Source organism: Micromys minutus (assembly GCF_963924665.1).
Source record: "Micromys minutus genome assembly, chromosome: 32".
In the NCBI taxonomy this organism is placed as follows: Eukaryota; Metazoa; Chordata; class Mammalia; order Rodentia; family Muridae; genus Micromys; species Micromys minutus.
Window position 1 is genome coordinate 11,708,770 of NC_137967.1, and position 14,557 is coordinate 11,723,326.

The 14,557-nt window shown below is 48.4% G+C and overlaps 1 protein-coding gene across 1 annotated transcript in view; it reads right to left on the reverse strand.

Moving 5' to 3' along the window:
- The window catches only part of RHPN2 (rhophilin Rho GTPase binding protein 2), a 55,017-nt gene that overhangs the window by 5,292 nt on the left and 35,168 nt on the right, over positions 1–14,557 (reverse strand). Inside the window, exons 8-14 of the mRNA XM_080908936.1 lie at positions 11,093–11,280; positions 10,496–10,652; positions 7,834–7,953; positions 5,443–5,637; positions 3,175–3,251; positions 2,083–2,229; positions 1,538–1,693 (exon numbers count right to left, since the gene is read on the reverse strand). Coding sequence (XP_080765062.1) covers positions 1,538–1,693; positions 2,083–2,229; positions 3,175–3,251; positions 5,443–5,637; positions 7,834–7,953; positions 10,496–10,652; positions 11,093–11,280 — 1,040 coding nt within the window. The remainder of the gene's footprint in view (positions 1–1,537; positions 1,694–2,082; positions 2,230–3,174; positions 3,252–5,442; positions 5,638–7,833; positions 7,954–10,495; positions 10,653–11,092; positions 11,281–14,557) is intronic.

A 14,557-nucleotide genomic window follows, 5' to 3' on the forward strand; every position in this document is an offset into this window, starting at 1 on the left:
ATGCCTACTTAAAGGTCTTCCTCTGTTTCCCTCAGCATACCCTTCCTCAGCATACCCTTAGTTTCTTTTTAACAGTTATTTGTTATTTTATGTGTACGAATGTGTACAAGCCCAAAAGAGGCCAGGAGAGGGCGCCACATGCAGCGTTGAGCTGCTGTGTGGGTGCTGGAGCCTGAACCCTGCTCTTCTGCAAGAACAGCAAGAGAGCTTAGCTCCTGAGCCATCCCACCCTGCAGTACACTCTTCTGATGCTTCTTCCTTCTTGCCACGCCCACCTGAGTTCAAGCTCCGTCAGCCTTGGACCCACTGCTGGACACTGAACAATGTTAGTCTTTTTTTTTTTTTTTTTTTTTTAAATCACACCTATGCTTTGCTTTTTGTGTGCAAGTCCCACAGAGGACCTTGAGTCAACTGGGGAGAAACCCCGGGACCCTGGGAGCTTTGGCTTCCTGTTCTACACCACGGTCTCTCCTACCATGATGCCATCTTCCTCACCACATAGCCAGAGCAATAGATATAGATGCTCAACCTCCTACGTTGTGAGCTTAATAGATCTCTTTGTTTCATAAGCTGTTTGCCTCAGGTCTCTTGTTATAGTAATGAAGAACTAACTAATACAGACCTAAGCTTAGGCTGAAAGTACTGTGAATGAAAGCTGTTACGGTGTGAACAGTCTAAAGTACATTGTCAAGTGTGGCAAAGTACACACTTTGGTGTCACCTCCTTTCCCTGGGCAAACACTCACAGGCTCTAACTTCACGCATGAACTTACAGAAGCACCAAACACTTCCCAAGATCTCACTGGAAATGACTCCCATGGTCTCTTAGCCCTTCTGTATAAACTAGCCATTTGTCTGTCTGTCTGTCTGTCTGTCTGTCTGTCTCCCTTCTTCCCCATCCCCATCAGTCTGGCACAGGGTCTCACAGTGTATCCCAGGCTGGCCTGCTTCTCACTGTCCTTGGTGATAGGACTCGAGGTTCACTACACTTTACCTGATCATTTTTACTACATCACTCCTGTGATTACACAGAATTTCATCAGAAAAACCAGTCAGCTAATTAGTCTGAGATTAAACAATTCAGTTCTAGGGCTGGAGAGATGGCTCAGTGGTTAGAGCACTGACTGCTCTTGCAGAGGTCCTGAGTTCAATTCCCAGCAACCACATGGTGGCTCACAACCATCTGTAATGAGATCTGATGCCCTCTTCTGGTGTATCTGGAGACAGCAACAGTGTACTCATATGTATGAAACAAATTAAATAAAATCTTTAAAAACAAAAAACAAAAAAAAACCAAAAAAGAACTGTATCATACTACACAGGGCAAAAAAAAAAAAAAAAAAAGAAAAATTTAGTTCTCGGAGTATCCCTCCCTCTGACTCAGGGAAAGTGCCCCCTAGGAGCAGAAGGGACCGTAGGATGGCTTCAGATGCCTCTGCCATATTGTACAGGCAGGAGACAGGGGGCCTGACAACTCCAAGGGCCATTCAATAACGTCCCCCAATCCATTATTCCCCACTGGGGGTGTCTGTGCTCACCATGGATGACGTGGCGTCCAGGAGACTCACGACCTTCATCTCAATCTCTTCTCCCCCGAAGCTCTTCAGCAACTTCATAACCTCACTCACGGTGAGCCACTTGCAATCCATGCCTTGAATGGAAACTATATAATCTCCTTCCTTGGCCCCTGCAAGCTAAAAAGAAACGTTTGAGTAAATGTCAGAGATTAGTCATTACACTCCAGAATGTGTCCCCAGACAACTCATGGTGCAAGCAGCCACCACTGGTATAAGTCTGTCTTTTGCTTTTGCTTTTGTTTTTTTGTTTTGTTTTGTTTTTTTTGGGGTAGTGCACCCATATGCTAAATGACTGCTCCAGCACTGAGCCCCACATTTGCATAAAGTTTACTTACAAGAAACAAAAATTCATCGAGGGGCGCTGGGTGTGAAGCACCCAGAAGTCCTATCGCTTAGAGTCAGACCTTAGACATGGCCAAACCCCAAACCCCATCAGCCACCTCGCTACTTGTGCCCGGGCTGCTGGCTCTGACTCCTCCCTGCACCCCACTGGTCCTCCCACTTACCGAAGCCGAACAGTGAGGATCCAGAAAGTGCACCTGGACTGGGGTGTTCCCTCGTAAGGTGAACCCCAAGTCCCCTTCCTCCACTGTGAAGTGAATGCTTCGAGGAGGCGACCATCTCTTGTTGGCCGAAAACACAGACAGGGGACCCTTGGGAAGAGAGGGTGATGAGGTAAAACTTTGGAGGCTGAATTGCTGTGCAGCCTAGGCTGGTCTCAAACACATGGATTCAAGGAATGCTCCAGCCCCTCTCTGTTCTTCAACCAGCTCCATTGTGCCAAGTGTCACACGGGGGCAGTGTGTGCAGGTGCAATCATCTAAGGACAGTATTTACACTGTTTCTAACATACCCAGTACATTTGAAATAAGATCACGTTATTGAAATTCATTCATATTCTCTCTCACTCTACTGAGGCTTTGCAGATGATAGGCAAGAACATTGTCACTAAATTGTGTCCCTAAGCCTATTAATCAGCTTAATAGGGCCAGGCATGTTGACACAGGCCTTTAGTCCCAGCACTCAGGAGGCAGAGGAAAGAGGATCTTTATGAATTCAAGGCCTGCCTGGTCCACACAGTGAGTTGAAGATAGTCAGGGCTACACACAGAGAAACATGGTCTCAAACAAACAAACGCACAAACTCCCAAAACGAGACAAAAGAAATAAATACAGTAAAAGGGTTCAAAAGCCTTCATGTCATGCAAAATAGTCTGTTAGCATTTTGTCTAAGTTCTGTCCCACAGTTACCAGGCAACAGCCAAGGGTTCCTGACTCATTATAAAAGGGACTGCTTGCTCCCTATCTATCCCCATTCCTTTCCCCTCTCTCTCTCCACATGTTCATGGCCAGCTTCTACTTCTCTACGTCTCTCTCTCTCCCCCTCTCTCTACCTCTACTACCCTCTTAACTCCCCTCCCCATGCCCTGGATAAACTCTATTCTGTACTATACCATCGTGTGGCTGGTCCCTCAAGGGGAAGGGATTCCTCAGCATAGGCCCACCGAGGCACCCCCTTCCCCCATACCTCACCACACAGCCATAAAACTTATTCCCCACTCTCTTTATCTTTTTATAAACACATCACGGCCGACATACCAACTTCTGGAAGAAGTCTGTCACTGTCACTCTGGAGAAGTCGGGGAAGGTTATTTTCGCCTCTCGCTCCGTTTTTGCTGGAAAAGAAGATTGGAATTAGGGTAAGTATGTGTGCCACAGAAAACCTTTCCTGAAAACTCAGGTGTCAGGCCTCCCTCCAAAGACACTAACCGAGTCCCCTTGGCTTCAACACATAGTGTAGATAGCAAATTCCTCAGGCCTGGCCCAGGGAGACCACGCTTTTTGCCGGGACATTCCTACAAGCCTTACCCTTTAATACGCTGTGGTGACCCCCAACCAATAAATTATTTTTGTACCTACTTTACATATCTAATTTGGTTACTGCTATGAATCAATTGTAAAGCAAACATCTGTTTCCCAATGACCTTAGGCAACCCCTGTGAAAGGACGATTTGACCCCAGAGTGGTCATGACCAACACAGACTGAGAACTGCCTGCCGTCCTAAGCAGGAAGCCATAGTCACCAAGGCAGACTCTCTTCATTCACACAATAACCCCTCAGGTTCTTAAGGATACCAACAGGATGCTGCTAGCCTGGTAGAGCACAGCATCTTCATTCTGCCAGGGAGTTTACGTCTCTACCTCACGGACAGAGGGGAACAAAGGACATCTGAGAGGACTCCTTGAGAGACATTTACACTTCCACCAGACGTGGGGTCGCTTGGGACAAGAACCTGAATCCCTAAGCATTTCCCACCTTGCCTGTATTTTATCCTACTAGAGATCAAATGCAGGGGGGTGGGGGAGACCGCGCACAAACCAGGAAATGCGCAGAGCCACGCCCCCAAGCTCTCATTGGAGGATTCTAGGCAGGCGCTTTTTAAGACTGAGCTGCTCCTGTAGGATTCCCAAGCATCTTGCCACGGAGCTACACACACCCCCAAGTACTTCCTTCTCTCTCCTACAGGTAATATTAGCATCACATTGTCTTCAGTGCTAATACAGATGGCAGAACTGAGGCTGGCGACCTCAGATGCTCATGCTGATATAAGAAGAGCCCAGGGAAAGGTCTCTCTAGGAGACCAAGATCAGAGGTGTCAAAAATAGGGAGGGTGAGATATTATGATACATTTTTTTTTGCGGCTCTCACCCACAGTTTCTAGTTCAGAACTCTCTCCCAACAGCAGGCTGTAGAAACTAAAACGTCTGCCCTCCCAGGCAATCCTACGAGCCCTAATCTTTCTGTCCAGGATCTGGCCACCGGAACTCCCACAGATGCTTGTGTGATAGCAGGTCATGAGAGCAGTCCATTCCAAAGGGACCTGCCCCATCCCTCGGAGTGGTGGATGGTTTGGAGGCTCCAACATGATCAGCTTGAACTGCAGTACTGGTTTTCCTCTATATCCTCAGGAGGAACCCAACTCAGTTGGATTGCCCATTGTAAATCAACCTAGCTAGTGAAGCCCTGCAGAGATACTTCCCAGCACAGCAGTGACTGTCTAGGCCACCTCAACACTACAGTGACACCTGGGAGATGTTTAGAAATGTTGGGGCCACACAAAAAGGGAGAGAGCAAAGCCAGACGTAGAAACAGGTACACATCTGGCTTCCAAGTTAAGGAGGCGGAAGAGAAAGAAGACACTGTAGTCTCGGTAGAATCTGCAGGCCTTAGACCAACAGGTAAGGCTACAGGCAGCCTGCGCGAGTGAGATCACTAAAGCCCAGAGTAGGCCTGAGACCCATGAGGAGGGGTACACCCAAACTAAACCAGAGAAAGCAGAACCCAGGAGAAAGCTGGTAAGCAGATGGCAGAGCGCAGCAAACTTAGGAACACAGAACAAGACCAGGAAAGAAGGAATCATAATATGCAGAAGAGGGGGCGGGGACTAAGGTGGGGCGGGGACCGAGGGGGTGGAGACTGAGAGGAGGCGGGGACTGAGAGAAGGCGAGGACTGAAAGGGGCGGGGACTGGGCAGGGACTGAGGAGAGTGGGGGACTGAAAGGAAGGGGGAATGGGCGGGGACTGAGAGGGGGCGGAGACTAAGGTTAATATACTCTGAGGTGAAGGTGGGAAAAAAAGGTAGAAAAGAGCCTCACCTCCTCATTAGGCCCAGGCTAGCCAAGGCTGGCCTTGAGTTTATGGCAATCCTCCTGTCTCACCTCCTCAATACTAGAACTACTACTACATCCAGTCCTGACAAAACCAGGCCCCTGGCGGCCAGGCCTTGAATGAACCCTGCCAGACAGCCAACTAAATACAATTGGTCCCAGTGGCCAGACAGCCATCTGGCAGTTCCCACCACTCACGGAGGACATCCGGAGCGTCAATCAAATTCAGAAGGTCGTCATCCTCTTGGTGCTGGGTGTACTTGAGCCGAGTGCGCTGATGGGCCGCAGACAGCACATCGCGGAGCACCTGAATGTCACGCAGCTTCTTGCACAGGTTGGCCTCTCTCAGGGACTCCTCGTGGTAGCCAATGGCCCGGTGCAGATGTCCCTTACCTGCAGATAGAAACATCTCTCAGACCAAGAAAGGCCCTTCTGATTGAGTAACTTTAAAAAAAAATCCTTTGTTTTATTTGATGAGGTAACTTTTCTTTTTTGAGAGGGGGTAAAGGGGAAGTGTTATTTTTCAAATATCCCAGGCTGGCCTCGAACTTATTATGTAGCCAAAGCTGACCTTGAACTGTTGATCCTCCTGCCTTTATCTCCATACTTCTGAGGACACAGGCATACTCTACCATACCTGGCTTATGTGATGTCAGGGATCCCCACCCAGGGCTGCATGCACCTCCCAACCGAATAGCTAGGTAAACTATTGAGCAGAGCTCCAAAGTAAAGCAGAAACCTTAGGGCATATATGATGGGAGAAAGTTCCTGAAAAAAAAAAAAAAAAAAAGTGCAAAGGCCCCGAGGCAGGAGTGTAACCAGGTCTTCAAGGAAAGTGGGTTCTGAGTGGTCAGAGGGTTGACAGAAAGATTAGCCAGATCAGGGCAAGGACCAGATCACTGCTGACACACATACTGAAAGGAAAAAGTGCACCAGTGATGTGTATATAAAAAAGGAAAGATGACGTCTTGGGTTTTGGCACCGATGTTAGTTAAAAGAGATGAAGAGAATGGGGTGATGTGGCCCATGGAGGTGCAGCGAGGCCTGGGGGTAAGGGGGATGCATCTGAGGGACCCATGTTGGAAATCCCTTCCCCCTGATGGACCAGCGACATGACGGTATAGTACAGAATAGAGTTATTCAGGTCATGGGGAGTTAAGAGGGTAGTAGGGGCAGAAAGAGAGAGAGAGAGAGAGAGAGAGAGAGAGAGAGAGAGAGAGAGGAATAAAGGAGTACTACTTCTCTAGTAGAGGCTGGCCATGAGCACTTGGAAAGAGATGGGGGGGGAAAGGAGGGGTAAGATGGGGAGAGCAAGAGACTAAAAAGGCCAATAGAGCAAGAGAGTAAGAGAGGGGAGGGGGCAAGTAGCCCCTTTTATATGGTCAGGTAATTGGGGCGGAGCATACCTGGCAGTTGCCAGGTAACTGAGGGGTGGGGTTTACAGAATCCCAACACGTGCTGGGAAGGCCAGGGAGGAGCCTCTCAGGATGTGAGCAGGAGACTAAGGTGGCCAGGGTCTGCAGGACTGGAGAGGAGCAGCTACATAAACAGGGGTTCTGCTAGGCCTATCTCACAGGGCCGGGTGGGGTGGGGTTTAAGGGAGCCATGGTGAGTTTGGTAAGCTCTGTTGATGTGACTCCAGCTAGGGTTGTGAGGTCGGAGTGAGAGCTGAGCCGTGTGATTGGCTGACAAGAAAGACAGGAATGCCAGACATGGCCAACGCACGCCAGAGGGAGAGCCTCTCTCATCAAGACGGGGAGATGGTCATGCCGACACACGCACAGAAGAGAACTAGACCAGGATTCCGAATTTCTAGCTGCCGCTCACTACTGGTGAAGCATAAAAACAACAATGGGAGGCAGGGCACACCAGCACTTGGGAAGCTGAGGCAGGGGGATGACAAGTTCAAGGTTGGCCCGGACTACAGGTCCGGACAGCTTACCAGGCTCCTGCCCCCAAATGAAAAGAAATTTTAAAAAGGCAGGGGTTTGGTTTAGTGGTGATGTGTTTGCCCAGCATACATGAGGTTTTTTATTCAATCCCCAATTCTGAGAAAGGAGTGGGGGGGGGAGGGGTAAGGTGGACAAAGGAAACCGAGGTAGGCGTCCACCACAAGCCTCAGCGCCCTGTGCTGCACTCAAAACCTGAGCTTTCTCGAAGAGGAATGAATGACCGAGTGAATGGGTTGAAGAGAAAGAAAATTAGAGACAGGCAGATCTCTGCAAGTTCAAAGCCAGCTTGGTCCACACAAAGAGTTAGGCCAGTCAGGGCTACATAGTGTAACCTGTCTTAAAGAAGAAAAGGGCAGGGGAGGGGAGAGAAGGGAACCAACGATTTTCCACAGCAGTACCGTCAAGTGTCAACTATGGACAGCTACCGTGTCAGGAGGCAGTTACGGGCCGGGCTGTGGTAGGAAGCCGTGAGAACACAGCTCTGGAAAGACTTCTGCAGCTAGAGCTGGCCCACAGAATTTCTCAAAGCTAGGTGGTCTGTTTTCCCAAGTCCTCTCTTGGAGCCCCACCTTGGGGCTGTTGTGAGCAGGAGCAGCTGGGAAGGAAGCAGAGCCCGGGCCCGGACAGGACTACGCACCCAACAGCACTCGCTGCCCTTCATTTTTCAGTGTGGCCAGAGGCGTCATCCCTTCCGGCATGCGGTCATAGAGCTGGGACAGGCATTTCTCTTGGTGGTCCTCATCTGCTCCTGGCTTCACTGCAGAGACAGCAGCGGGTTACATTCCCTCGTGGTGGACACGGTGCGACCTGAGCTCTATTTGAACAATGTCAAAAAGCTATTTTTGGCCCCAGGACTAAGCTAGGCTACCGGGTCCTAAGCATTTGTTCCCAAGGGGACAGCCAGACACATACTAGGGGTTCGGGATTTGACCCTGGACCGACCTCCTCTAACTCCCCCTCTGGGTTGAACATTATATGGAACATGCTTGCTCCACTCTGGGCCAGGGGCTGCCCCATCTGCCATCCTGTCAGGGGCTTCAGACCTATTGATAAGTCTCCTTTACTTCTGACCCCCTGGAAGAATTTGGGATATAGGGTCTCTAATAGCTCAGGCTGGCCTGACACTTACTATGTAGTTGAGGATAACCCTAAACTTCTGATCCTCCTGCCTCTACCTTCTAAGGTGAGGGTTAAAGGCATATACTACCATGCCCAGCTTTTTCAGCAGTATGGAATGAAACCCAGAAGAACTTCTGCACACTAGGCAAGCAGCCTAACCACTGAGCCACATGCCCAGCCCCTGTGATCATCAGTGTCCACTGTGTGTATGTGGTGCTTAGGATGGGAATATACCCCGAGCCAAGATGTTTAAAATGCCAAAAGTGAAGGAACTAAGTTGAGTAGGTGCCTTATACACAGCACTGAGAGGCTAAGGTAGGGACTGTGAACCTGTAGACAGCCTAGGCCATGTGGCAGGACACCATCCAAAAACAAGACAGACCCACATTCTGTAAGGTACCTGCTATTCTCAGACTCAATACAGACTTTTTGTGCAATCCCTGTTTTGATAACTTATATATATATATATATATATATATATATATATTTTTTTTTTTTTTTTTTTTTTTTTTGGAGACAGGGTCTCTCTACATAGCCCTGGCTGTCCTGGAACTCACTCTAAGACCTGACTCCCCTCATACTCACAGAGATCCACCTGCCTCTGGAATGCCAGGATTTAAGGCATGCACCACCATGTCCTATTTCTGGCTTAAAATTTTAATCAACAATTTTTTTGTTTTAACTTTGATTCATTTAAAATATCATCTATATGACTCAGCAGTTAAGAACACTGACTGCTCTTCCAGAGGTTCTGAGTTCAATTCCCAGCAGCCACATGGTGGCTCACAACCATCTGTAATGAGATCCAATGCCCTCTTCTGGTGTGTCCGAAGAAAGCCACAATGTACTCACAAACATTAAATAAATCTTTAAAAAAATATATATATATGGGCTGGTGAGATGACTCAGCTATTAAGAGTACTGTCTGCTCTATGAGAGGTCCTGAGTTCAAATCTCACAACCACATGATGGCTCACAACCATCTGCAATGGGATTGGATACCCTCGTTTGGTGTGTCTGAAGACAGCTATGGTATACTAATAAAGATAAAATTTTTAAAAATACATATATATTATCTATAACCTCATAAGATACTCAATGGCACATACACACACACACACACACACACACACACACAAATTAATTAATTAAAATAACAAATACATTGCCTTAGCTGGCACACACCTACAATCCTAGCACTTCAGAATCAGACAGAACGGGGGTTTAAGGCCAGCTTGGGCCACATGACATCCAGTCCCACCAAAATGAAGCAAAGCAAAATTACTCTCTGAGGATGGATGTGGTAGCACAAACTTAAAATCGTAGCATTGGGAAGGCATTTGATGCAAGAGGATCTTGAGTTCAAGACCAGCCTATATAGATAGGGAGACCTCATCTCTAAGGAGGTATGCAATTAAAAAAACTAAAATAAGCACCTCTGAGTAAGAACCTGTTGTTCCATCCCCCAACACTGCCAAAACAAAGCATAAGCAGGGTGCTGGTGGTGTGCGCCTGTAATCCCAACACTCGGGAGGCAGAGGCAGGCAGATCTCTGAGTTTGAGGCCAGCGTGGTCTACAGAGTAAGTTCCAGGATGGGCAAGAGTGTTATACAGAGAAATCCTGTCTCAACAACAACAATAATAATGATGATGATGATGATGATAATGATGATAATAACTGGAGAGCTGGCACAGTGGTTGAGTGTATACTGCTTGTACAAAAGACACTAGTTCCCACATCAAGCAGTTCACAACTGCTCACACTCCGGTTGTAGGGCATGCACCGCCCTCTTCCGGCCTCTGTGGGCACTGCACACTTATGCACGAACCCATGTTACAGCCTCGCATAGCTATATGCGGTGCTTTGAATGAAAATGGCCTCCAATGACTCATACATTTGCATGGTTAGTCCCCAGTCGATGAACTCTTTGGAAAGGATTAGAAGAAACGTCACCAGATGTGGTCTTAAAAAATCCCAATGTCTCTCTCTCTCTCTCTGTTTAGTTGCCTTAAGAGTTAGCCCTGAATTCCACAGGCCTCTGTGACAGCCACTTGGGTCAATGTGTCCTTTCTACCTTGTGCCTTTGTGGTGCACACATGCCCAAGGCAGGAAGGCAGTTCCCTAGCAGCTCAGCATCCCCCAGTGGTAGCAAGCCCACAATCCCGAGACGGAGCCTTACGTTGGTGGTCGATGAGGAGGGTGGCCGTGAAGTAGTGAGTCAGGGCCCCGTAGTGGTAGGCCTTCACGTAAGCCACGCTGGCCCACGAATATGGGATGTTCTCTTTCACTGGTTCCTGAATCATGGCTGCATGCAGCTGCCGGTAGGCCTCTGCCACCTGAGATAGAAAGGAGACGGGAAAGGAGGGCCTGGCACAGGAGCCCTCCCAAACCTGGATGCAGGGAAAGAATCCTTTCTTCTAAGCCAAATCCCCTGCTGGAGAATGTTCCAGAATGTGGACATAAAGCCAAGCAAGTCCTCCTGCTGTGAGCATGGTGATTAACAGAGGATCAAGCAACTGTCATTAGGCTGCTTTTTTGGCTCAGCTGCAGATGGATTCCATGATCCGTACCTGAAATACCAGCAACCTGCCAAATAACCTTACGCTGGCCACTCCTGTGGCACTAGTACATTGCTTAGGTTGGGGGGGTTGCTATGACACCCCTCATCCTCGCCCTCTTACCCCTTTCTCCATCTTCCCCCCACCCCAACTGCTCCCAGCACCTGTACCAGCAGATCCTGCCCAGCTAGGAGTCACAGGAAGGAAGAAGCCTTTACCTTGGCAGCCTCCTGAGCCACCTTTACCAGCCCGAAGAACTCATTCTGGATCCCCGGGAGGCAGAGTTTCTCAAACACACTTTCCTGAGCTTGGGCGAGCATCATTTTGACCAACACGGTGAGCATGGCGGGGCTCATGTCGTAACTGGGAGTGTGAGTGAAGGTCTCTTTCAGGTAGTTCAAAACCCCTAGGATCACAATTCGTTGCTGGTTAGGAGGAAATTACACTATTTTTTTAATCATGCTGCTGTAGAGAAAGAAGACAGAAAATACAGCCCGGAGCGGGATGTCCCTCACAAATGAATGCTGGCGTACAGGAAGCCCTGAGTAGGAGCCCATAGCTATGCAAAGAAAGCTCTATGTGTCTGTCTGTCTGTCTGCCTGTCTACTTACTATCTATCTAATGCGCATATATAATTTATAATATATACATATTTATATTATATACATACACACACACACAGGGCAGACACCTATAATCCTAAAGCATCTGGAGGAAAAAAAAAAAAACTCTATTTGCCAGCATGGTATATCTGCCTTTAATCCCAGCATTGGGAAGCTGAAGTAGGAGGAGGGAGAGGTCCAAGACCTTCTGGGACTGACTCTCGGTTGCCATGTTATCTAGCCATCCTCTCTCTCCCTCGTGTAGACTTCGGTAACGAAATGAAAGGTCTGAGTACTCCTTGGACACCCACGCTCTCTGCTGCCCTAGTCACAACAGCCACTCCAAATGCACGCTGATGGATTAGCAGGTGATCACAATCTCTACACACGCACAGTGGAGTATTCATCAGCCTTAAAAGGACTCTGTGTGTGTGATGGCTCAGTGGTTAAGAGCACTGACTGCTCTTCCAGGGGTCCTGAGTTCGATTCCCATCAACCACATGATGGCTCACAACCATCTGTAATGGGATCTGATGCCCTCTTCTGGTGTGTCTGAAGACATTGTCGGTGGACTCATAAGGACTGAGGGGCTGGAGGTACAGCACAGAGGTAGAGTGTGTGCTTACCCTGTAAGAGGCCCTAGGTTCGATTCCCAGTACCACAAGTAGGATGAGGCTCTGGTAAGCTTGAATACTAGTACTTGGGAAACAGAGGGAGGGGGATCCTCTCTGAGTTCCAGGCTGGTCTCTGGTCTACAGAGTGAATTTCAGGCCTGCTGGGGTTCTATAGTGAGGCCCTGTCTCATGAAACTGTGATGTGTATGAATGAAGACTTTATGCCAGGTACAGTAAGCCAGCCACTGGATGACAGGCTGTCCAGGATTCCATTTGGTGAGGTTCCAACTGAGAGGCACAAAGAACAGAAGTCACCAGGAGCCACAGGAACAAAGAAAGGGACGTTACCCTCTAAAGGAAAGAGAGACTGGGTGTGGTGGCAGCCCCCCACCAGGACCAGCACTTGGGAGGGTGAAGCAGGGGATGGTCACATGACCCTGTCTTGATAAGAGGATAAAAGCATGAACAAATAGGGCCCAGGGGAGCGTGTATCATGGGAGCACGCTGGAGCTGAGACTCTTGATACAGCTAAGCCACACACTTAGATAACTGTATCGCACACACATTTACCAACGGTAAGAAATAGCTGAAAATGTATATCTGACGGTAGCTATACCTCGGCACAGTTTTGTTTTTCAATCAGGCTCTCTTTGAAGGCATTTACACATGCATGAAGCAAGGCAACCGGCTTGTTTGCCCGTTCCTTCCCACTTGGGAAACTCCACCCATGGCTGGGTGTGCGAGGAGAAAACAGAAAGGCTGTGGAGTGAGTGAGGGACGTTGGACCCGTGCTGCTACCCTCAGCTACCTCTGTGGTGAGCCCTGACAGACAGTTAGCCTGGAGGTGACGTGGACTGGACACATGCATCCCATCCAACTGGCCCTACGGGTTTTGCTGCCCCGGAGAAGGATGTGTCCACTCTAGGCTGTTCCCCTCCCCCACCCCCTTCCTTCTTCCGCCCCCGACTGTCCGGTTCCTAAGTTTCTTTGTTTGTATTTCTGAAGCCTTGGAGGCAGGTCGCCAAGCGTGACTGCCCAAAGATTCCTCAGAAGCTAGCACCACTGAACAAACCCACGGTCCCAACATGCCAGACATGGAGAGTTCAAGGCCAGCCTGAGGTAAATAACAACCAGACCGTGCCTCCACGAGTCAAAATGACTTCATGGGTTCTAGAGCGATGTCTCTCCAGGCAGGTTGATGCTGGGAGAAGAAATGATCACACTGGGCAAAAGGAAGCTAAGCTGGCTCTCAGGAGGCCGAGGCATGAACAGCTCTTAGCCTTGCTGACAGCAGGAGTTAAAAGGCCATCTTGGTCTACATAGTAACAACCTGTCCCAAAGGATTAAAAAAAAAAAAAAAAAAAAAAAAAGCTATCAGAGTCTGTTCTCAAGCTCAGTCTCCTGCAGAGACAGGCTCTGCTTGAAGGGGGCAGCACAGATCCTCTGGTCCAACTCTAATGACCCCAGTCCCCTACTGCTTGGCGCTAAGCGAATTTTCTTCTTTGCCGCTGATTCTGGTTCATACCAGGATGAGCTTGTATGGTGATGAAGTGAAAACGAGGAAAAAACAAGTTAACTGTTTAATACATCTGTTGTCTCAGCACTGGGGCTGAGGTAAAAGGATCCCAAGTTCCAGGCCAACCGGGCCTACTGAACAAGCTTCACCCCCAGCCCTGTGGAAGAGGGCCAATGGGAGTGCTCAGCCTTCTCTGAAAGCGACGGAACCAGTGAAAACCAGCAGGCTCCTGGCCCGTGTCACCTGACAGCGCTGAAATCAGCAAGCGCAGGCTCTGCAAACTTGGCAGATTAGGCATAATACAAAAGTGTGGATAATAACAGTAATTCCCTTTATCTGAGGTTCAGCTCTGTTCCGGCTCAGTTACCTTCAGCCAACTGTAATATGATAACATTGCATGGAAAATTCCAGAAACAAGCAATTCATAACATTTATCACCTGGGATTGCTACTACTGTTCTGTTTTATTGTTCCTTGTTAATCTTTGACTATGGCCAATCTAAGGTACATACACAGGGTCAGAGATGGGAATTCTTTATATCTTTCCTTCCTTCTCCTTTTCCCTCCATTTGTCTGTAGTTCTACGGGTCAAACCTAGAGCCTCACACATCCTCTGACCTCATACAGACTTCAGGACTATTTACAGTTTCATACATACATGCTTAGGAACATGCACCCTTATGGAGAGATTACTGTATTAGCTGATCTAATACAGTAAAGGCTTCATCTCCACTAGAAGTTCCTGTATTCCTATCATTAAGAAATATTCACAGCCACGCACTGGAGCCACACACCTGGAGAAGATTAACCATTAACTACAAGCCTCACTATGTACATGAGCCCTATTGGATTGGGATCACATGATGCCAACTTTGAGTAAATAGCCTGACCAAGAAGTTGCACAGCCATTCTTTCCTCTTTATGGTTACGAGATTATAAATCAAGCTGGCCA